General features: G+C 39.9%; 1 protein-coding gene across 1 annotated transcript in view; it reads right to left on the reverse strand.

The window, feature by feature from the left end:
• The window catches only part of LOC115619119 (ubiquitin-associated protein 2-like), a 127,469-nt gene that overhangs the window by 73,083 nt on the left and 31,385 nt on the right, over positions 1-23,001 (reverse strand). The window contains exons 2-8 of the mRNA XM_030511161.1: positions 19,857-19,996; positions 16,347-16,424; positions 14,751-14,861; positions 9,910-10,072; positions 8,018-8,095; positions 2,712-2,766; positions 2,132-2,235 (exon numbers count right to left, since the gene is read on the reverse strand). Coding sequence (XP_030367021.1) covers positions 2,132-2,235; positions 2,712-2,766; positions 8,018-8,095; positions 9,910-10,072; positions 14,751-14,861; positions 16,347-16,424; positions 19,857-19,955 — 688 coding nt within the window. The 5' untranslated portion in view covers positions 19,956-19,996. The remainder of the gene's footprint in view (positions 1-2,131; positions 2,236-2,711; positions 2,767-8,017; positions 8,096-9,909; positions 10,073-14,750; positions 14,862-16,346; positions 16,425-19,856; positions 19,997-23,001) is intronic.

Below are 23,001 nucleotides of genomic sequence, written 5' to 3' on the forward strand. Positions count from 1 at the left end.
GAAAGTAAATTAAGATTATCAGCAAAAAGACACTTAGCACCCAAAAAGAACATTCACACTTAACTAGTTTAAATTTCCACCAACCAAATGATTTTGCAGAAACTCCCTACACTGACACCTACTCATTTATACCCGTACGAACCATTATCTGACAGGGCCAGGGAAAATTCACAAATGCCTTCTCACACCTTCTTCTCCATACTATGCTCCCCAACTTTCCATACACACCTTAAGTTGCGTTACTGAAGTTCAGTGCAGTTCCCAGTGACATGTACAAAACCTAACAGCAAAAACACACTTGACAACCAAAAAGAAATTCCACATGTCAACTTGTACATTTTGAATTTCCACCAATCTGTTTGGTCAGCAGCAAACCCCTTATGTAGACACATTTGTGTAGACACATTTGTACTCTTACAGGGATCAGTTTACCGACACCAAACTACTCTTATTCCTAGGCAGAATTCTTCCATTACCGAAGACTGAGGAGATGCCTACAAGAAGGAACAGAGGTTGCCATAGGAGAGGCACATGAAGGCTACCCAGAGTTAGCAGGGAGGGTCACAAACATTCAAGCTCACTTGGGAAGTAGAGCACAAGTCAAAGTAATTTGTAAGCCACAGCCTTACAGTTGCATTCATTAAACAAATGAATTTTCTACCTCTGGTTTAGTCTCCCCATGCCTTTCTTGTATGTTGTCTTTAATTAGTTAACCTTATTGCTTCTGCAATACTTGTGACAACATACCCTGCCTGCCACTACCATATAGCAAACAACAGTATCAGTATTCCTAGGGGAATTTTCAAGCCATTAGGTGTCCTTCTAACCCATTACCTGATAAACTTATTTGATAAACTAGCATGAGTGAAAGTAAAAGGTGCATTTCTGTTTGCACTATAGCACCAAGTAATTTCAAAAGTAATTCCATGGAAAGATGCCATAATTTGGCAAAAGAGCTCCCTTTCAATAACCATTAATATACTCAGTGCCACTCTCCCACACTGGACTAGAAAGCACTCAGTGACAAAACAGCTGCCTAATAACCCCTCCTAAACTCTGAGCCTGTTATTGCCTTCTCTGGTTAAGTGCAGAAGAGCTTGTATGAAATTTAGAAAGCTGTATCTCAAGAGGCTCACAGCAGAGTTCAAAGCACACCCTGCCCTCCAGTATCATTTCCTTCCACCCTTGACACAGAAGTTGATGAAAAATCATCTGAGTAGGCTTCAGCAATGAAGAGATCAGAAAAGTTTCCCTTTGCTGGGGCAAAAAAAAAAAAAAAAAAAATTGAAAAAAAAAAAAAAGTCTCCTATCACTCGAAGGTTCCCAAGTGTGGACAATAACATACATTAATTTCTCCATCCTGACACTAGGTTTCCTTTGTCTTCATCTCTTGTCACAAAGTATGGGAAGCAGCGAGGTATCCTGTTTTCCCAATCACAGATGAGCAGGTCACATTCTTCATTTCTGAATCACCATGAGATGATTGCTAAGTGGTTCCTTTCCAAACTACGTCTGTGTCTTACCCTTAGCTGGGAGTGCATACTTGAAACTTCATACAAAAAAACACAGCTGCCTCTATCTTCAGACAGACAGACTGTTCTTTTGGCTTCCATTCAAGTGCCTACTCATGCTTTAGTTAATAATTCTTTTCAAAGGTGTCAGATCTTGGAACTCTCCTCCATCACAATCTCACATCCTTAAATTCCTGCGTAGTACAGGTGGGGCTGCCAAAGCCATCCCAGTGTCACTGAGAACTTACACTCCTTAACTACATTAGGTAAGCTCTTAAGCAGTACTTCAGATATCTAAGCATTTCTTCACAAATAACGGTCTTCCAATAACTCTTCAAATCCCTTTGTCTCTCAAGGGATTGTTAGTACTAAAAACAAACAAAAAAACCCAACAAACAAAAGAGGCAAACTGCCTTCCCTTCATTCTAACCAGTCACTCAGGCTACAGCATGTGCTCTGCATATCAGTAGCAATTAAGCTATAAAAGTGAACTAATATCTGTGTCACCTGAGATATATTTACATTTTCAGAAATTAACTGAACACTAACAAAATGGTTATTTTAACTGCAATTTGCTACAGTTCTTCATTTCAATCCTTCCACTTCTTGAAGCATCTTACCAGTTCCATCATCTGCATCATTCTGACCAGTCTCCCAAATCTCTGATTTTGTCCCAAAGCTATCAGCGGCAGAAGACTCCGTATAGTCTGCAGGGTTAAATGTCCTAGAGTTTTTAAAGTTAAGAAATAGAAGAGAACACATGGGTCATTCATTGAACACAAGTGCCATCATTTTTAGCTGAAGTTGTATTAAATTTAACATCTCAATTTCCACATACTTATAGTTTTTGCTTCAAAGGAATTTTTTTCCTCTATGAGCAGACACAGATAAAAAGGGGAAAAAAAGAGACATAGAACTTTCAGCCTCCAAGGCACTATGTGACTGCTACTGATAGGTACAAATGGGTTCTCCAAGTTTGAGATACTGACATTGGGTGAACTTACATTAGGTTTGCATAGGTGTGTATAATTACAAAACAAAAATAATCCATTAATCATCTAACAGATCTGTGATTTTTTGCATCCATATTGGGATATCAAACACATAGCAATATTAATACAGAGGCAATATTAACATCGTCAATTAATATTGCCACTGAGTTTGATCATTGCCAAAATCTGTGCTCTGCATGTTTCTTACCCCATGCCTTGGGCTGAAAATCTCCCCGCTCCTCTCCCTCTGCCACGTCCAAACACTAGGAGAGAAAACACCATTTAACAAGTAACAGCAACAGCAGAGGAGCCGCCTATCACTAGTCTGTCACATTAGAAAATACCATGGTTGAAAAAGAAAACTTAAATATCATTTACTTCCCAAATTTCCTCACAGAAGAATTTTTCCCTAACACATGCAAGTAAGCCACAGTTCATCTAAGAGTACATCTTCCGGCAGGACTTGAAAATTCTTTGCTATCTTTTCTGTATCTAGTGAAGTAGCTCCAAATGCCAAAAGGACTTACCTAAAGACCCATCCCACATGAAATGGCTATTGTAAAATCATTAGACATAGTTCAAAACTTAGTCTCTAATTACTCACTCTTGCCTAAGATGCTCTAGAATCCCAGACTCCCTACATACTCCAATCTATCAAGAAATTCCCCACCACTCTTTACCTATAAGGAGAAAGTTTAAATATTCCATTTGCTTCCTTCTGACTCAGCCCACCTGCCCGCCCCTACCCTCCTGTGCTTTTGCAAACCCGTGACTACACATTCCTTCTGCTTCCCCCTTAATCAGTTACTGACACGAAAATTACCCAATTCAAATTACTCAAACCACCTTGTTATCACCCACAAGAACATTAATTTCTATTTTAACAAGTATTTGTTGCCTCCAATTTTAAGCTACCAGCCTGTTTACAAGCTTCTTGATACAATGAATGGCTTTATTTTCCCATGTTGCATAGCACCAACAAGGCATGAAAACTTATTTATTAATCATCCATAAAGCACATGTCTACGCAAACTGTTAGAAACTATTTCTTATATGCAGCATATTTCTATATAGTTTTTTGGTTTGGGGTGGGCTTTTTGTTTGTTTGTATTTATTGCTTTATTTTTTCTTCTCCTCCTCTTTAGGACCTCAGTATCTGAGGTTTCTCCAGTTTGTTGATTTCTTTGAGGAAGACTATGAATATTATTTTGTATTACATGAATAGGAGGTGGTCAGGAGCTGCAGACTGAGAGCAGTGATGCTTATTTTAATGACAAAATTATGTGGTAATTCATAGAATTGTTGCAGATTATCTTAAGTTTTATTGAATCTTTCTACATTTTGTGTTTGTTTGTGAAACAGCTATAGGAACATCTTGATTTAAGAAGTTAGCCTTTATGTTAGCATGGGTTGCTGTGTTACTTGAAATCTGCCACTGTGTTGCTTGACGTCCCTGTTCTCTGTAACATGTTAGCATTAGTCTTTACTCTCTAGACCAAAACCAGAGCACCTAGAGTCTATTGTATATAGGATGAGTTATTTGACAACCTGGCAAGGTAGATATCTAGCCAGCCAACTTGGCAACAAAATAAGATTAGGGTGTCCTTTAGATGAACTATCCACATTATACTCTCATTATAATACTAAAAAATACATCCACAGATCGAAAAGAACCTTGCCCAGGTGAAGGACCCTTCCTCTGTGCAAGCATAGTAACAGAAGAGAATGACACAGCAGATATTATAATTATATGCAAATCACTAACCAATCATCATAACTGGGAGTGTACTACCTTGTAATTTTTGTGTATAAATGTAATGACGAAATCGGCATGGGGTGTGCTTGATTTGTGGAAATTCCACCTAGCACCCAGCACTGCAATAAAGAAGTGCCTGCTTCTTAATGCTACGTTGGTATTAAGGAGTTTTATTCTCCCGACTTTCGGTGACAGAATCATAAAATACCAGGTTGGAAGGAACCTCAAGGATCATCTGGTCCAATCTGTCTTGGCAAAGCATGACCTAGACTAGATGTCCCAGCACCCTGTCCAGGCAAATCTTAAAAGTGTGAAAAATTTTCCTCTTGTGTCCAACTGGAATCTCCCTGGGAATAACTTCTATCCAGTACCCCTCATCCTTTCCATGTGACTCCTTGTAAAAAGGGAGTCTTCAGCTTCTTTGTAGCCACCCTTTAAATACTGGAACATGGTGATAAGGTGTCTCCTGAGCTGCCTTCTCACAAGGCTGACCAAACCCAGTTCTCTCAGCCTTTCCTCATACGGCAGTCTTCCCAGTCCTTTGATAATGTTTGTGGCCCTTCTCTAAACCATCTCCAGCCTGTCAACAACTTTTTTGTACAGCAGGGACCAAAAGTGAACACGGTATTGCAGGTGTGGCCCGACAAGTGCTAAGTAGAGTGGGACAACATCTTTATCTATGCTGGTGATGCCCTTGTTGATTTAACTCAGCATCCTGTTGGCTTTCTTGGCTGCAGCTGCACACAGAATCATTACTGTTGGAAGGGACCTCTGGAGATCATCTAGTACAGCCCCCACTGCCAAGGCAGGGCCTCCTAGAGCAGGTTACACAGTGTCGTGGTTAAAGCCCAGTTCTGAGGTAACTCAGAACCATGCAGCCGCCTGCTCACTCCCCCCCCACGTTTTCCTCCCTGCTCCTGGAGGGATGGGGAGGAGAATCTAAAGAATGTAACTCCCATGGGTTGAGATAAGAACAGTCCAACAACTAAGGTACAATAGAAAACTACTACTGCTACCACCAATAATAATAATGATAAAGGAAATAACAAGGGGAGAGAATATAAAACTAAGAGGGGAAAAGGAAAACAAACACAAGTGATGCCCAATACAATTGCTCACCACCTGCCGACTGATACCCAGCCCAACCTGAGCAGCAATCAGTCCCTTCTGGGTAACTCCCCCCAGTTTATATACTGGGCATGATGTGCTGTGGTACGGAATACTCCTTTGGCTAGTTTGGGTCAGATGTCCTGTCTCTGCTTCCTCCCAGCTTCCCATGCCCCTCCTCACTGGCAGAGCATGAGACTGAAAAAGTCCTTGATTGGAGTAAACATTACTTAGCAACAACTAAAAACATTGGTGTGTTATCAGCACTTTTCTCAGACTAAAGTCGAAAACACAGCACTGCACCAGCTACTAAGAAGGAGAAAAATGACTGCTACAGCTGAACCCAGGACACACAGGAATGCATCCAGGCAGGTTTTGAATGTCTCCAGAGAAGGAAACTCCACAATCCCCCTGGGCAGCCTGTTCCAGTGCTCTGCCACCCTCAACGTAAAGAAGTTCCTCCTCATGTTAAGGTGAAACTTCCTGTGCTTTAGCTTACGGCCATTGCTCCTCATCCTGTCACTGGGCACCACTGAAAAGAGCCTGGCACCATCCTCCTGGCACCTGCCTCTGAGATATTTATATGCATTAATGAGATCCCCTCTCAGTCTTCTCTAAACTAAACAGGCCCAGCTCCCACAACTTCTCCTCATAAGAGAGATGCTCCAGACCCCTGATCATCCTTGTGGCCCTCCACTGGACCCTCTCCAGTAGCTAGCTAAAGGGGTATTCCATACCACAGTACGTCATGCCCAGTATATAAACTGGGGGGAGTCACCCAGAAGACTCAGATCGCTGCTCGGGTCAGGCTGGGTATCGGTCAGTGGGTGGTGAGCAATTGTATTGTGCATCACTTGTGTTTACTGTTGGTTTTTTTCCCTTCCCTTTTTAGTTTTATATTCTCTCCCCTTGTTATTTCCCTTATCATTATTATTATTGGCGGTAGCAGTAGTGGTTTTGTATGATACCTTAGTTACTGGACTGTTCTTATCTCAACCCGTGGGATTTACATTCTTCCAATTCTCCTCCCCATCCCTCTGGGAGCGGGAGGGAGGGAAGAAGGGGGGAGTGAGCGAGTGGCTGCGTGGTTCTGAGTTACCGGCTGGGCTTAAACCACCACACTTGGGCAGCCTGTTCCAGTGCCTTACCACCCTCACAGTAAAGAACTTCTTCCTTATATCTGACCTAAATCTCCCCTGTTTAAATTTGAGCCTACAATGAATGTGAAGTTGTTCAACAGGTTTGTCACAAATGGTTGAGAACACTTCATTAAGATACTTTGCACACATGAATTCATAGTCTAAGATATTTGTTAGAGATACAGTAATTCTATGTACACTAAGCCATTGAACAGAAATTGAAGTTGTTCCTCTTCAGTCGGATATGTCAGTTTGATTTGATGATTAAGTGCTTTGTCTTGAGACATATGACATTCATCTAGAGAGCTACAGTGTTAACAACAAAAGCAGTGTATAAGGTTACAAAGCAAATAATGGACTGCATTTGAGATTACCCAACTATTTTAAAAAAATCTGCCTTGATATTTATAATGCGAGTATAAAGGATTATTTTATACAGCAAATAACCAAAAAACTTACATTCCATCAATTAACAGCACTAACATACCAAAAACTGTAGCTGTGAACTATACCACACCCTACTCTGCAATGCTACCTATCTGCACACACCATTTGATTCACAGGCACAACAGAGTCATTCTTGCAGCCCTCTGGAAGCTACATGTCCTTGCATCAGGATGTGCCTGTCTTTGAATGCCTCCTTACTAGACATTCATAAAAGAAGAGAGTCCTCTGAATGCAGAATTTTTCCAGAGGCAGACATTACTTCAGTAACTTAGCTCTGCTGTGCACTTTATCAATTTAACTCATTTAATACCCACTTCCCTACACAATCTGCACTGTACCTAGGCCACTCAATTTCATTCTTCCTGCTTTAAGAAAAAACAAGCCTCTTTCCACTCCAACCCATGAAAATCCAAACCAACTACACATCCCTTGATTCCATATCAAATCCATTTTCAACATCTTTCCTATCCCTTCTACAGGATAGGGTCAGAGTTGTACTCAATACTCCACAGTATTCTTTTTCCACACTTCTCCTCATCAACTCTTCCATGCCAAATTCCTTCTCTTACCAAAAAACCTCTAAGGTGGCTTGTATTTTCTCTGAGTGGGTACCAAAAACAGAAGGCAAACCTGACAACCAGATCCACCCCAAAGAAACAGCACGAGTACATATCAAATCCCTCCCCAAGAGTCCTACAGATGAAATCTTGTACTCTCCTGCTGCCAAGGAACATCTTGAGGAGCCCAGTGCACTCCCAACTCAGAGGAGGCTGTCGTTAGTTGATCTGAGAAAACAGCTCTCCATAGCCAGAGCACACCAGCCTGCTACACAGGAAATTACCATAAAGATGATTTGGGTGAATTCTTTTAAGTTGTTCTGAGACCAAGATATGAAAAGGGATAAAATGGAGAGGAATGTACCTAAATCGAAGGTGGCTGAAGTGCTTATGGAATTAAAGGATAACCAACAAATGTTTAAAAAGAAGCATTTAAAGAAATAAATGGGAGAGTTCCATTTCAGGACATGAAATCAGTGCCAGTCCCACACCAATGCCACCATCTCACCTCTCCCACGGCCACGCTTCCCACAGTCTGAAGGCCTGTCTCCTTGACTGTTGTCCACTCCATTCTCTTCAGCTCTAACTGTGGAGAGAGGACAGCTTAAGAGAAGCTTTAGAGACTCACACATGAGATAATATAGCCATCTGCTTAACCTGAACCCCAAAAGGAAAAGCAAGATTTTAAAGTGGGCTGGTCAACAGATCTCAGTCGCCCATCTTCTATGGGGGTCTAACTACAAGCAAGTTATGTTTACTTTGCACTGGACAATTAGGAAGCAAAATATCTAATAAGAAGGAAATGTCCCTCAGCAAACACACTTCTGTTTTTTTTGAGAAAAAAAAAAAAAAAATGCACTGTTTCACAGCCTACACTATTAAATTAATTATGGCCTCACCTCTTTAATGAGGTAGGAAATAAAGCTGTCTCATACTATGCTTCCTTGATAATATGCTGGTGGCAACAGTGAAAGAATAAGAGATAAGCAAGAACACCAACTCTTCTCCTGTGTGCCCATACCACATCCCTGTCTGTACAACCAGGGAAACTTAAAAACCCCTCTGTATTTAAATCAGATAGATGATGACTGGGTGAAGGTGAGGCATTAGAAAAGCACTGCAACTTAACTATTTTGTGGAAAACTCCTGAGGAGGTACTCTGAAAGATGGCTGGCTCCTTGAAGGAAAAACCAAAAAAACCCCAAAACAAACAAACAAAACAAAAAAAAAAAAAAAAAAAAAAACAAAAAAAAAAAAAAACCCACCCCAAAAAAAAAAAAAACCAACCCCCAGAAAAAAATCCAAAACTAAAAAACACCCCAACAAAAAAAAAAACCCAAAAAAAAAAAACAACCCACACAACCAAAACAAAAAACACCCACCATTTAAAACACTGCTGAGATTTTGTACTGCACAACTTTTCCTAATGGTAGCAACAAAATCATTAATGCTTGGGCTTGGACTAGGAAGCAAATATAAAGATTTTTCAGATGGTTGACAAATTCCAGTTTACAGAAAGAGACAAGCAGCATCTGGCTCTCGCAAAAATTTTGCCCCTCACATACATTTTGATGGATCCAATTTCAATTTTTTCTAAGCATAACTTAGATTCGCAATGTCTTCACTGGCACAATATTTTAAATATATTCCAGTAATGAATTAGAAGAGCTGGCTAATATTGTAAATATTTTTCCTGCAATTAAGTGAAAAGCTAAACATATTTTCTTCATTCCCATTTCTCTGCTTATCTATCGGTGTTGTGTATGGCCCTTACAGGCAGTGTATACAGCTTTGATACTGCTGATAATACTTAGAGAAAAAAGTAACATGTATCCAGTGGCAATCTAACATGATGCTACCTAACTTGAAAACATCAGATGCACCTGTATAAACTGTAGCAAATTTTTAAACGTTTCAACTCAAAGAATTTTCTCTGGTGTAGAAACTCACCTTTGGTTGGCTTATGTGAGTAATATATGCTAGAGATTAATACTGATCCCAGTCTTCCTCTTATGAGAAGATGAGAACATCTTCAGGTTCTCCCACTCATAAAAGGAGATGGAGTCAAAGCTGAATAATGTTTTCATTAAAAGAAACAAAAAGGTGTATCAGCTGTGCAGGAACATACTTGCTCTCAAGCAGTCTTACAAAGACTAGATTCTAAAACTTACATAAAGAACAGCAATTTGTACAAGATAAATTACTCAAAAAAGGACAGAAATTTAAATTGAGTGTCTGAACAAGCACAGACCATCTCCAAACCAAGTCATGTAGACAGATCAAGCATACCTGTCACGAAAACAAGTTATGATCCCTTCAGCACTGAGCATTTGCTCTCAACTCAGCCAGTTTCAGTCGCAAGAAGTGTCGGAATCTTTAGACATGAACCCCTATACGTACACTCTTGGCCACGGCTGCCTCCTCTTCCCCATCTGTTGGAACTTCCCCGTCTGTTGGAACTTCCCCGTCCGCGACTCACTTCTCTGTCCCCTCGTTTTTCTCTGTTCTCTGAACTTTCTTTTCCAAGGCTTTTCTTCTTTCCCCCTACAGTCTCCCAAGAAGTCTATTTGAATAGAATTAGATACAAAAGTCAAAGAGACAGCTCTCAATCCATACTTCCACCTCACACCCCTCCAATTGGGGGGGGGGGGGGGGGTGTATTTGCATAACATCACATATGTAACACCTTGCAAATGACGCTGATACAAATGGAAAAAAAAACAGGCTGCGTTTTATATTTTATATAGAAACATAGAATGGTTAGGGTTCGAAAGGACCTTAATATCATGCATCATAGAGAGATGAGGTTATAACGGACTTTAACTAGTTCAAGGAACCACAACGCAGAAAATCTGCAAAGCAAGCAACAGTTTCCCTCTCAACTCCTTCCATAAGTCTATAGCAAGGGAAGATGCACAGAGCTATCTTTTTCTCTCAAGGAAATGAAAATATGCTTCTAAGCATCATTGAACAAGAGACTGATAAGAATAAGAGAATAAGTACATGGCCTAAGGGAAAGGGAAAAAAAAAAACCCCCAAACAAAAAAGAAAACCACAAAACACCAAACCAAACCCCCCCCCAAAAAAAACCAAAAAAACCAACAAACAAAAAAACCCACAAAAAAACCAAACCACACGCACAAAAAAAAACCCCACAAAAACCCAACAAAAAAACCCAACAAAAAAACTCATATCCAGACGTAGTAGAATTCAAGCACCAAGAGACAGAATGGCAGAACAACAACTTGGGAAAACTGGGGCCATAAGCCTGACCAACCACTGCTAACAGCTACAGCTCATCACACACAGCAAAATATAGGAAAAAACCCTATGTTTAAACAAGATAAGGGACTGAGGTCCAATCATCAGGCTTCAGCTTTAAACTCCATCTTTAAAATAAAATCAGGAATCGTATCAGCTCTATAGGAGTTGAAAATAAAGTGACTAAAACATTTGCTAAGAATAGCACAGCAACTCATATTATCCAATTGCATGATTAATCTATTGAGTCATAGTTGCAAAGCAAAGAAGAAAGTTATTATTTGCAAGCCATTAAGATGGCAGATAGGTTTATATATATGTCCCCATCTCTAGGAGCTTATAGTCTAGGTAAAGTATTTAAACAGGAAATTTGTATATACAAATAAGGTGCCATCAACTGTGAAGCACTGCATAAAGCCATGACTTCCGATAGGCACCTGCATCAAACAAAAATGTTGGCTATCAGTACTTTTAGGTCCCGTCCTATCTCTTCTCAATTCAGACAACTGCAACTTGGAAACCCTCATGAGGTCAGCAATGAACCAGCTAGTCCAAGCTGCCCAGAACTGAGAAAAGTAATGCTATTGGGAAACCATGTAACAAAGAAGTTTACAAGTATAAACTCAATGTTTCAGTATGCCCTTTGAGAGAGTAAGTACTAAGAGAATGGTTACTCTCTAAATTTGACATGGTATAGGTGAGAAAGAAGGCTGATATAACTTTTCAATTTCATCTCCAGTATAGAAGACTACACCACCATAAGCCAACTTAGGTGAAGCACAGACAGTGCAGATTAGAAGTATAAAACTACATGTTTGAGCAACACCATGTTATTTGTGTGACTGAAAACTCTTTCCTCCAGTAACTATCATATGGCTTCACCTAACATAGCCTGTGTAACTGCATTACATGCTAAAACAATCCTAGAGCTTTAGGGACACTTCACAGGAGAGGAAAAAAACCAACAAAAAAACCCCAAACAACCCCCAAACCCACCCACAGACAACCCCCCCCCCCAAAAAAAAAAAAAATCCAAAACAAACCATGCTGCACTGACAACTGAAGAACCAAGTCTATATAGCTCAGAATGCACTACTATTTCACTGATGGGCACAGTGCCAAAAGATCTTCAACCATTTTAAGAAATACCCAAAACTGGATGATCCTGCAAAGTTCAAGAGGAAGCAGCCTCTCCTTAGTAAGGTTTTGCATGACTTGGGAAGGATCAGTAAAAGGATAACTATGAAAGCATCAGACCCATGCTTTCCCACAATATAGTTTTGAGGAAAGCCTTGAGAAATTTGGCATGTCCTTTAAGACAAGAGGACAATGCTACCTCTGGGCATGGGAATCCATCACAGACTATTGAAGCTGCCTGTTTTTGTAAGGGTGCTAACTGATTACAGTTTCAGCTGAGGATGCCTGAAGCAACCCAACTGACAGTTCTGAGCCTGACCTCTGAAAATATGTAACAGAAGCTGCCTTGCAGGCCTGATCTTAGAAAGAATAATCTGAAAGGTCCCCTTTGTTCTATCTTCAAAGGTTTAGGAAGTAAAACATCATTGGGCATAAAATGGATCTCATGCCTGTAGGAATTTAAATGAATAGAAGTCTTGGGGGAAAAAAACATGCCCTTCTCTACTCTCATCCACAAGCCTCTGTCTATCCAAAGCCAGACTGGCACAACTGTTGCAAGTGAAAAGTCTTCATAAAGACTAACATTTACACAGCATACAGCCTTAAAGACCACAGCATTAAAAAATTAAAAAACCACCACACCAAAACCAGCAGGGTACCAAAGAAGTTATAATTAGACATTGCAGCTATTACTCCTTGCCCTTCTAATTCCCCAAATTGGATAGACAGATCTTCTTCCAAATGAAGTAAAAACCCCCAAACTTATAGTGCATCAAAGCAGAGTGGAACTAGAAAGAGAGTTCTGGGAATCCACATTCAAAACTAGTACCACCTCTGTTTCCAACTTTACATTAAATCCACAGTTAAACTGTTTTGGAGTATAATGGCCTTAAAATAAACCCTTCAAGTTGGAGGCCCACAAACTTCCATAAAGAAAAATAAGTTTCTTCACGCTCTGATGAGGACCCCTTCTGATTAACACTCCTTCTTCCTTGGGCCCTTTAAGTTCTCTGTATTTGTTTGAGTTGCATTTTGTCTACAGAGAGTAGTGGGTTCAGAGGGACTTGTCAAAAGAGCAGAACATATGGATATGTTGCTTCTAACTGATAAATGAGTTCAGAAAGTTTCTTCCATGTCATGATCATTTATAACAATTTGCTAAAGTAAGGAAGCATTTAGCATTCCCTATCAACCAGAAAACTATTTTCAACTAGAAAATGGCAAATCTGAGAAGTACAAGAGAACACAAACCCAGCACATTACCAAGACAGATTTAATCAGGGTGAGATGCTCTCTTCTACTGCCAACTCACCAGCTCACTCAGTATTATATATTTCTCTGTTTTAGATGACCTCAATTCTTACAAACAAAAAGGGGATAGAAAAGAAAATCCCCCCAGTCAGAACAGTATGTATCCTAGATTTAGGGTATGCGGGGGGTGAGTTTCCTCATTAACAATAAACCAGACCACACATCCTGACAAATCACAGGAAATACTGAATGTTCAGCATTAAGAAAGGAAGTGCAGGTTTCTTTCCCAATTTAGATGAGATGGAATCTAGTTTAATACCTTGAATAAACTGTAAGAAGTCCCTCCAGCAAAAACTTCAACTACAGCAAGACATTTTCCTGATATCTTGTCCTGGGTTCAGCTACAGCAGTCATTTTTTCTCCTTCTTAGTAGCTGGTGAAGTGCTGTGCTTTTGACTTTCAGCCTGGGAACAACGCTGATAACACACCGATGTTTTTAGTTGTTGCTAAGTAATGTTTACTCCGACCAAGGACTTTCTCAGTCTCATGCTCTGCCAGGGAGGAAGGGAAGCCAGGAGGAAGCAGAGACAGGACACCTGACCCAAACTAGCCAACGGGGTATTCCATACCATGGCACATCATGCCCAATATACAAACTGAGGGGAGTTACCCAGAAGACTTAGATCGCTGCTTGGGTCGGGCTGGGTATCGGTCGGCGGGTGGTGAGCAATTGCATCCTCTCCCCTTGTTATTTCCCTTATCATTATTCTTATTGGTGGTAGCAGTAGTAGTTTTGTATTATACCTCAGTTACTGGACTGTTCTTATCTCAACCCATGGGAGTTACATTCTTTCAATTCTCCTCCCCATCCCTCTGGGAGTGGGGGGAGGAAGAAGGGGGGGAGTGAGCGAGTGGTTGCGTGGTTCCAAGTTACCGGCTGGGCTTAAACCACAACATATCTCTTGGGATAAAAAAATCTGCTTTGTGCAACATTATTTGTTATATACACACTGTTTAGTCTCCTCTTTCTGTTTTTCAATAGTCCTACAAATGAGCAACACAGTGAAAGGAGCAACTACTTGCTGCATCCTCTTCTGCCATTAGTAGCATTGTCAATGCAACTTTCAGATGCAGAAACCTCCTCCGACTTCAATACTGACAACGCACACCTACAGAAGTTACATGACTGAAAATATTTGCCTGCCCTTTACGTTTATAAAGACTGCCTTTTGTGGCAAACAGACTCAGGTCTCAGGGTTGCAGAGGTGCTACAAAGTAAGTACAAACACTGCAGAAAAAACAGGCCTGTGTCTGACAGAGCATCGAGTTCTGCTGAAGAGTTAAAATTGCTGCATGTAAATGAAAGCCAGAATGATTCTGCAAGAGACCAGCTGAACACCCACATTTTCAAGGTTCAGCCTCCTCTAAGGCATGCATGTAATAGAGAAGCTGCTCCAGTCTCCATTTCCCTCAGAAGAATTTGCGTGGAAAGATGGAAATCGAAAGCCTCCAAAATATGACTATGCCAATCACTTTTAAGAAGTAGAAAAGCGCAGCAAACAGAGCGGTTTAATATCAAAGTAAAAACTTACTGTGTCTGAACTTCCTTCCAGCAGAATGTTGATTGCTCTGTTCACATCCCCATTACAATCATGTAATGCCACTATGCACTCATCCTGGTTTTCCCCCGTCACTTCGATAAGCTGGCAGTAAGAGTCAGACATGTTAAAATATCCAAATTATCATCACAAAAAAATAAGAGTTAGTACCACCACAGATTCTAAGAAAGTACATAGTTACTGCATCAAATCAAACTAAAATCCTAAATAAACACAAATTAAATGGTAATCAAGAAAGCACTCTCTCACACGTTTGGTTTTTTTCCCCCCTTTAACTTTATGCTCACAGCAAACGCTGTCACTCCTGGGACAGCAGCATATGAGGGTAAAGATGCAAGAGACCAGGATAACTCCAGTATCATCCTCTCTCTCCCCAAACATCCCCCTCTTTATCCCACTGTGTGAGAACAGACATAAGGTAAGCCATGGCAGAGAACAGATCCATCTGGAGAAACATCCAGATTAAGAAAAGAAGTTATTTTTCAGCCAGATCAGTGCTCTTGATCCATTTCACAGCATAAGGCCACACAAAAGGCATAAGTGACGGCTGCTTAAGGAGACCTAGTACTGAATTATGCTCCATGGGCCTGCAGTACACATCCTGAGGTGTGTGGGATGGAAATAATCAGTCTTGTCATGGGACATCCAGCAACTTCACCCAAAGAAAACAAAACAAAACAAACCCGCAAAAAAACATGAGCAACAGAACAAGTTTATAACAAGAACAACAAAAAGCACTTAATGCTTCAGAGAAGATTTTACAAAGGAAATCAAGAAATCTGCTCCTTTGCTGCATTAATGCATTCGCAATAATTCTTCTCTCCTGGATGTACTCCTTCATGAGTTGTGATGTGTTCGCTAGGACAAAATCACTGATATCCACAGCAGAACGGGGACCTGAATTCTCAATACTGCTTGAATTAATGGTCTCAGCTATAATTCAGTAATGGAAGCTCAAGCATCTACGCCCAAAACTCAGCATGGTAGAGGAAATGGTTCGAGATTTCATTTTCACAGTATAATGCTGTAATTTTAACACATACACAGATCTGGAAGGTCAGATCGTTTTGTTTTTTTTTAAACAACAACACTTCAATTCACCTTTAAGATATTTGATTTTTACTTTTCCTGAAAAACAGCCAAGATATTAGCAAACTCAGTTTACACAGGTGACATTTTTCCCATGTGAGTGTACATGTGGACAAGCTAAATGCACTCTTTATTCTGACAATCATTAAGCATCAGGACCATACTAGAGATATCTGTGCTGATGTCTCTTCCAGACAGTATGAGCTTTGGCTTAAAGGCTTGTCTACAAAGGAAAATACACCAGTGTAACTATATAGCCAGAGTTGTATACCTATATATATGTGTGTGTGTGTATGTTTCTACACAATTTCTTGTAAACAGACTTTACAGTGCAATAAGAGCACTTTTTCCTACTTAAACTTATGTCCTTCTGAAAAAGGTTTTGTCTAAATCAGAAACAGACACTCTAGCTCCAAAATGTAAGCCAACTTTGGAACACCTTATGCAGGGCATAAGAACTCTGTACCATAACAAACATACTTGTTTCACTTTATCTTCAAAATCTGCATCGTTCTTATCGTAGATCATCTGAGCAAGGCGAATCTGTTCTGCTGTTGCCTGAAAAACCCAAACATCCAATAAAGTACACAGAAGGTAACAATATATTTTTTTAAAGTATCTCCTAGTGTCACTACATTTTTTTCTCCAGATTCTCAAAAAGAACATATGCAACAAGCACAGAGATGCTATGGGGAAGGGATTAACATCTCCTCTATGCCCATTTTATAGTCAAAAAGTTAGCTGGGATAGAAGCAATTTCAAAATGTTCTAATTTGTTTGAACCACAGTTAAAGGTCACCACATAGACAAGACAACCATATAATAAAGTAGAATTTATCACAGAAGCCTACACTTTGATATTATTACTTTTATTTAGTATCTACCACTCCAGAATTAGAGTTTTATCATAGCAAACTGGCACCAGTATTTCTAAATTAACCACGTCTGACAATTCCTGCTCCCATTACTTTCCACAACTCTCCCAATAACCTGATTCTAGTTTTACAAGCACTTAAGAAGAGACCAAGTCTTGCCTCAACATTTTGCCAGTGAACAGCTGCACTTATTTTCTTTATAAGCAAATAGTGGTCTCTGAAAACTGCTAAAGGATCTTGCTACTGATGTAATGTTTCTGGACCACAAATCCATGCTGGCAACTTCTCCAAAAGCTGAAAGACTAAAATAGATGGATGCAGTAAAGTGCCATAAATCCAAATAGGCCCCAGAGAGAAAGCAACTCAAGAACATTAACATCTCATCATACAGGCCACTCTTCATAGTGTGGCATTTGCAGTCTACTTCAACTGCACTCCCATAAAAACACCAAAGATAACTGCATGCTGGACCTAATTTGATTTCTGCTCAAACAGAAGAGGCTATCATCTCATACTAGAGAAGGCTGATACTGAAGAGAGCCAAGACCCAAAATGCGAGTTGATGTGCTGCAGAAGACTTCTTCATTGAGAAGGGGAACTACCTCATCCACTGAAATTCTTGATGGAAAGGATTCATCCTGGGCAACTGGTTGATTTACACCTTTCACAATCTCGCTTCACAGGATACCCACATGAAATTTTGTGCCTCATGAGTTCAGACTTAATCAGCCTCAAACTGCTTCAGTTTTGGAGTTAAATAAATACAAGCTGTAGAGGAGGTCACTAAGTGTAAATCCTGAGAAGAGTCTAAAAATTACTCCACCATACACCACCAGCTGCTTATTTGCTGAGAAGTTACTGAAGCTGTCCCAGTTCCTTGAGAGAAGTGACATTTGCTGTGCTCAGAGGCCATGTTCCAAGACAATTAGCATTTGTAATGGAGTTAAGGATTCTGCACTACTTCACATTTTCAAAGTGTCATGCTGATAGCTTCATACATCAGTTGGTAACACAGGGGGGAACCTGCTCTGGAATACCCCACGACAGCCCTGGTACCACCCCTCCCACCCTCTATGAAAGCCTCCTGGTGAGCGCAGTACTCTGTGTGAAGGAGCTCGCTCTTGGTGTCTGCCAAGAGCTCAGCAAAGAGCAAAAGCAAAAGGTCTGCTGGTTTAAGGACATTAAGCCCTGTTGATCCATCTTCTCACTCTGATTTAAGCCTCCTCAGGCCCACTGCAACTTTTAAGCTAGTGAAGAGATTTCTTTTAAAGGTATTGAGAATAAAAACATTCAGACAATGTAATTTCTGTAGACATGACAGCATATTTGACCAGAAACAGGAAACCATTAAGATTCATTTTTTCTATAAACCAACTTGTTTTCAAGTCAATGTTAAAAGACAAAAATATACCAATTTTATGACAATATCAAATGTTTGACAGTATCTTCAGTTTTCCTGTGTAAGGCGAGAGCTTAGAAACAACAAGTAGGTGCAATATCACTAATGTTTATGCCAGTGGATCACACCCAGATGAAAACTGAAGAGTCAGAAGAAAAAAAACCCAACAAGGCCACAAGAGGTGTTTACTATACAAACACCAAATCAGTGTCACCAAAAGTTTTGATTTTTTCCCCCAGCAACTGGTGGTTCTTTATTTTTAAGGCACCACTGTTACAAGTAACATTGTAGCATCCTATAAAAGAGTATAATTAAGTTTTAATTGCAACTAAGAAAATAGCAACATCTTAAGACAGCTAAAACTTTGCTCATCCTTACAAGATATATTATTTTTGCAGCATAACAGAATGAAAGACATTAACAACTTCAAACTACCAGAGAACAGAAGCGTGCAAAACACAAAATTAAGTGACAGTAATAGGCCCAGATCTTATAATAAAATGGTATATTTATTATCCAGAAGCAATGCAAAAGAACTGTGATGCAATTTCTTAAATAACTGAAATGATGATCGATGTGACATTATGACAATGAAATCTCCATTTGGGAAAGCAATATTATTCTACATTCAGAAAAATGAATCCATAGTAATTGAATAGTAAAACCCTATACATTTCTGTTGATCTATCTGCCAATGTCTGCCTTGTGCCATGGAACCCCAAACTGGGCAGAATACTCCACTGCTGTCTTGCAAATGTCAAAAAAAGGGAAACCACCATTTCTGTCAACCTGCTCACTATATTCCTGTAGCCTTGTTATAAAACAAAACCAAATTCAATTTCATCTGCTGAAAGTCACTTTCTAAATCCACACATTAGCATGAATTACCACTATGCAAAGTGCTGCAATGCAAGGAGATAAGGGCTTGAGCTCATGTAATTAATACCATACAAAACAGAAAAGGAGCCCCTCCATATTAAAGATCAGTCCAGAAAACAATAAGACACAATTTCCCAAAGGAGCACCTCTAGATTGATGCGCTCTGCCAGCAGAGAACTGAGGCAATTCTTGAACTGAGTTCAATTTTGAGGAGTACTTGACAAGAGAATAATGAGTTGCCAGGAGCAGAGACATTTTGCACTCTCTGTGACCCAGACAAGCACATGACGACTCTGCCACTGAGAATCAAGACAATGGGGTAAGAGCTCAATTTCAATCTTGCAGATAGTAAAAATAATTTTAGTCTGCTGGTGGACAACCATCTTCATTTCACTTTGTGAACGCACTGCAGAAGCAGTTCAGAATTTTTTGACTTGCAGATGTGTTGAATCATGCTGTAGAACGCAGCATACATCTAATGAAGTTTTTCCCACCCACCCATATTCCTCTATTGACCAGAAATCTTCTAGCATCATGAGGCTGGTATATGGAAGAGCTGAGATCTGAGGACACTGAGGTCACAGGACAGAAATCCTGATATAGACATATCATTCCTCACTGATGGGAAATGTTGCTGAAGAACACAAAGCTCCTTTAGAGACAAGAATACAGGAACTACTTAATGTTGTGCTGAGCAATTAAAGTAAGATATCAAACATACTCTTCCAAAAGAGACTGTGATTCCTCCCCCCATCTTTTCTCAGTTTTTACTGACTTACGAAGAAATACATATCATTATATGCGCACTTTCAACTCAAATTATATAGTATCACATACCTGTACTACTTGCTTCTGTGGTTGTGTTGGCTGTGTGGTTGAAATTTGTGTTTTGTCCCGAGTGCTCCAGGTACGTTCACTGCCCACTGAAGTCATCATGTACAGTATATACAAAACAATGTATGTACAAAATAGAAAATCTGAAAGGAAAATTATAAAAAAAAAAAAAAAGAAAAAAAAGAGCATGAGTTAAGACAGGGTACTGATTCAATACCCAGATAACATACAAACGCAATAGCTTGAACTCTTCCTGCATTTAACCCGAACTCCATACAGAGACTCTTGAGCAGCTTTAATACACTATTATTGGATTTATCTCAGTCTTTACTATAAAGGGGGAAAGGCAGTGGATAAAACACATTTTTGTCAGCTGATTTGGATCTGCCTAGATCTGTTCTTCCAGAGGACATCTAAATCTCATAGCTTTTCACAGTTATTTAACATACAGACTTTTCCATCTACTGCTCTGCTGAAATTTCAGCTCCAGCTGTATCACTCCTTAAATTTCTGTAATGCCCGCTGTCTTGATTTGATGCCTGGAATTTAATCACTCTCATACCCTCTCAGAACACTAACGCAAAAAATCACATTCACAAATGAGGCAGTTCCTCTCTTCCCCGTCATCAAACTGCTTTCCTGCAGTCCTGGGTTAAGCTGCAACAGTTTTTTTTCCTCCTTCTTAGTAGCTGGTGAAGTGCTGTGCTTTTGACTTTCAGCCTGGGAACAACGCTGATAACACACTGATGTTTTTAGTTGTTGCTAAGTAATGTTTACTCTGATCAAGGACTTTTTCAGTCTCATGCTCTGCCAGTGAGGAGGGGCACGGGAAGCCAGGAGGAAGCAGAGACAGGACATCTGACCCAAACTAGCCAAAGGGGTATTCCGTACTGCAGCACGTCACGCTCAGTATATAAACTGAGGGGAGTTACCTAGAAGGCCCAGATCGCTGCTCGGGTCAGGCTGGGTGTCAATCAGAGGGTGGTGAGCAATTGTATTGTGCATCACTTGTGTTTATTGGTTTCTTTTCCTTTTCCCCTTTTAGTTTTATATTCTCTCCCCTTGTTATTTCCCTTATCATTATTATTATTGATGGTAGTAGTAGTAGCTTTGTATTATACCTTAGTTACTGGACTGTTCTTATCTCAACCCGTGGGATTTACATTCTTTCAATTCTCCTCCCCATCCCTCCGCAAGTGGGGGGGAAGAAGGCGGGGAGTGACCGAGCGGCTGCGTGGTTCTGAGTTACTGGCTGGGCTTAAACCATGACACCTGCACACATATGGAGGTCATGACCAACACCTAATCTACTTCTCGCCTCTCATTTATAAGAGAGATGATCCTTACCTTTAAATCCAGCTACTATTTCTGTTTTGTTCTCCCTCATATTTACAGAAATGACTTACAAAACTATCTATTACCTTGCTCTAAACATACCTTTGTTGCATGGCAACAAAGAAACCCTAAAGAAAACCCAAATCACACACACACATCACTGCTACCCAGTTTGTGGCAGTCAGCTTTCATTCTCATTCATCCTCTAGCATTAAAATTACTTTGAAACAAGGAATTTATTATTCTCCTGTGCTTGTACAGCATCTAACACAAGGCTAATTGATGAGCACGGTTTATAATAGCTATGATAACTGAAAATAGATCTCTCAGCTGATCAGAACGGTCAGTCAACTGCCTGGCTTCTGTCACCATGACACGTGGAAGCAAAACCGCACATTTAGGGAATTAAGGTCAACCTGCAAGTGGTGCACCTGGGCAGAAGGAGATGTACAAACAAGCAGAAAAACGCTTTTACTGCGGCCTTTACATGCACCTTGTCAGGACAGCAGCCTTGGTGCAGGCTGGCTATCACTGAGCTCAATGCACAGTAACGCTGAATGATAAAAACTGAGCAAACTGCTGTGATCACGTAGATGTGGATATGTTCAATACCCAGCACTCACACGTAATGGGTACTCAGTAATTAAAGTTGCAATGAGATGCTTCAATTTAAACATTGATTCGCAATACTCAGGAACCTCATCTAGAATAAAAAAGACAGACCCATTATCATCTAAATCTTCACTTTAGAAATACATTTTTGTTGTCCAAAATTGAACCCCAACACTGAATTTCTTTATGTGCTAATTAAAGCATTCAATAAAATCTGAGGAGAAAGCATATTTCCATGAACTCTTACATATTTAACAAGAAAAGGCCTGCCTTTACCAGGAAGTGACTGTAGTATGAGCTGAACTGGAACACTATTTCTCTAGCTTTATGAATATATTCACCAAAGCCAATCTGTCTCCCAGTCTCTCAAAGTAGTCTAACTTTGTTGTCTTCTAAGCCTGAGAACACACAGGCCTTCAGAGCACTGAGCTTGATGTGGAGATGCTCTGAACAGCAAGTTCAACAGTTATTGCTGACTATCTGGTCATGGCTGTCCACTGATATTTTAAACACACTATGGACAATCTTCAGTTGAGTTTGCAGTAGAAACTGTCTTTTGCTCTTTGCATTAAAATCTGCTTTAGAAGCCTTGCTGACTGGACTGCCAATATCAAAAAACAAACTTAAGTTTATATATACTAATAGTGACCTTTGGATTTTTTGTGTGTGTGGCAGCATTTTTTCAGGTTTTGTTTGTTTGTTGTAAAGTGTCAGTCAGCTCATCATGATTTGAGCCTAGCACAATAAGAAATGAAAAAAATACAGAACAGAGAACCTGACAGAGAGCACTAACCTCTCTGAAAGACAAGCTAATAGTTTCAAATATGATTGTCTGGAAATAGCTCACTGTGATTTAAGATACATTGAGAAATTATAACTCCACTGGGCTTCAATTTGCTCAATTTCTGAATTAACATGTTTACAGATGTTACCCAGAAATGCTGACATACATTTCAATGCTATTTTCTCCGATTTCATTAAAGCTACTCAAAATATTGTGATCCATGTTTTGGACATGATGGCAGTACATACAGGTTAAAACAAAGAGTTTTACATTTGTTTGTAAAGCACATGCTAAACTATAGCCTACACTTCTAATAGCCAGGCAATCTATGGTTCCCAAGGAGGACTGCATCTTTTCTCCCCCCTCCTAACACATATTTTACAGTTCCTCTGTGTCACTGCTGTTTAAGCCACATTT

The sequence above is a fragment of the Strigops habroptila genome, chromosome W (assembly GCF_004027225.2).
Source record: "Strigops habroptila isolate Jane chromosome W, bStrHab1.2.pri, whole genome shotgun sequence".
Classification (NCBI taxonomy): Eukaryota; Metazoa; Chordata; class Aves; order Psittaciformes; family Psittacidae; genus Strigops; species Strigops habroptila.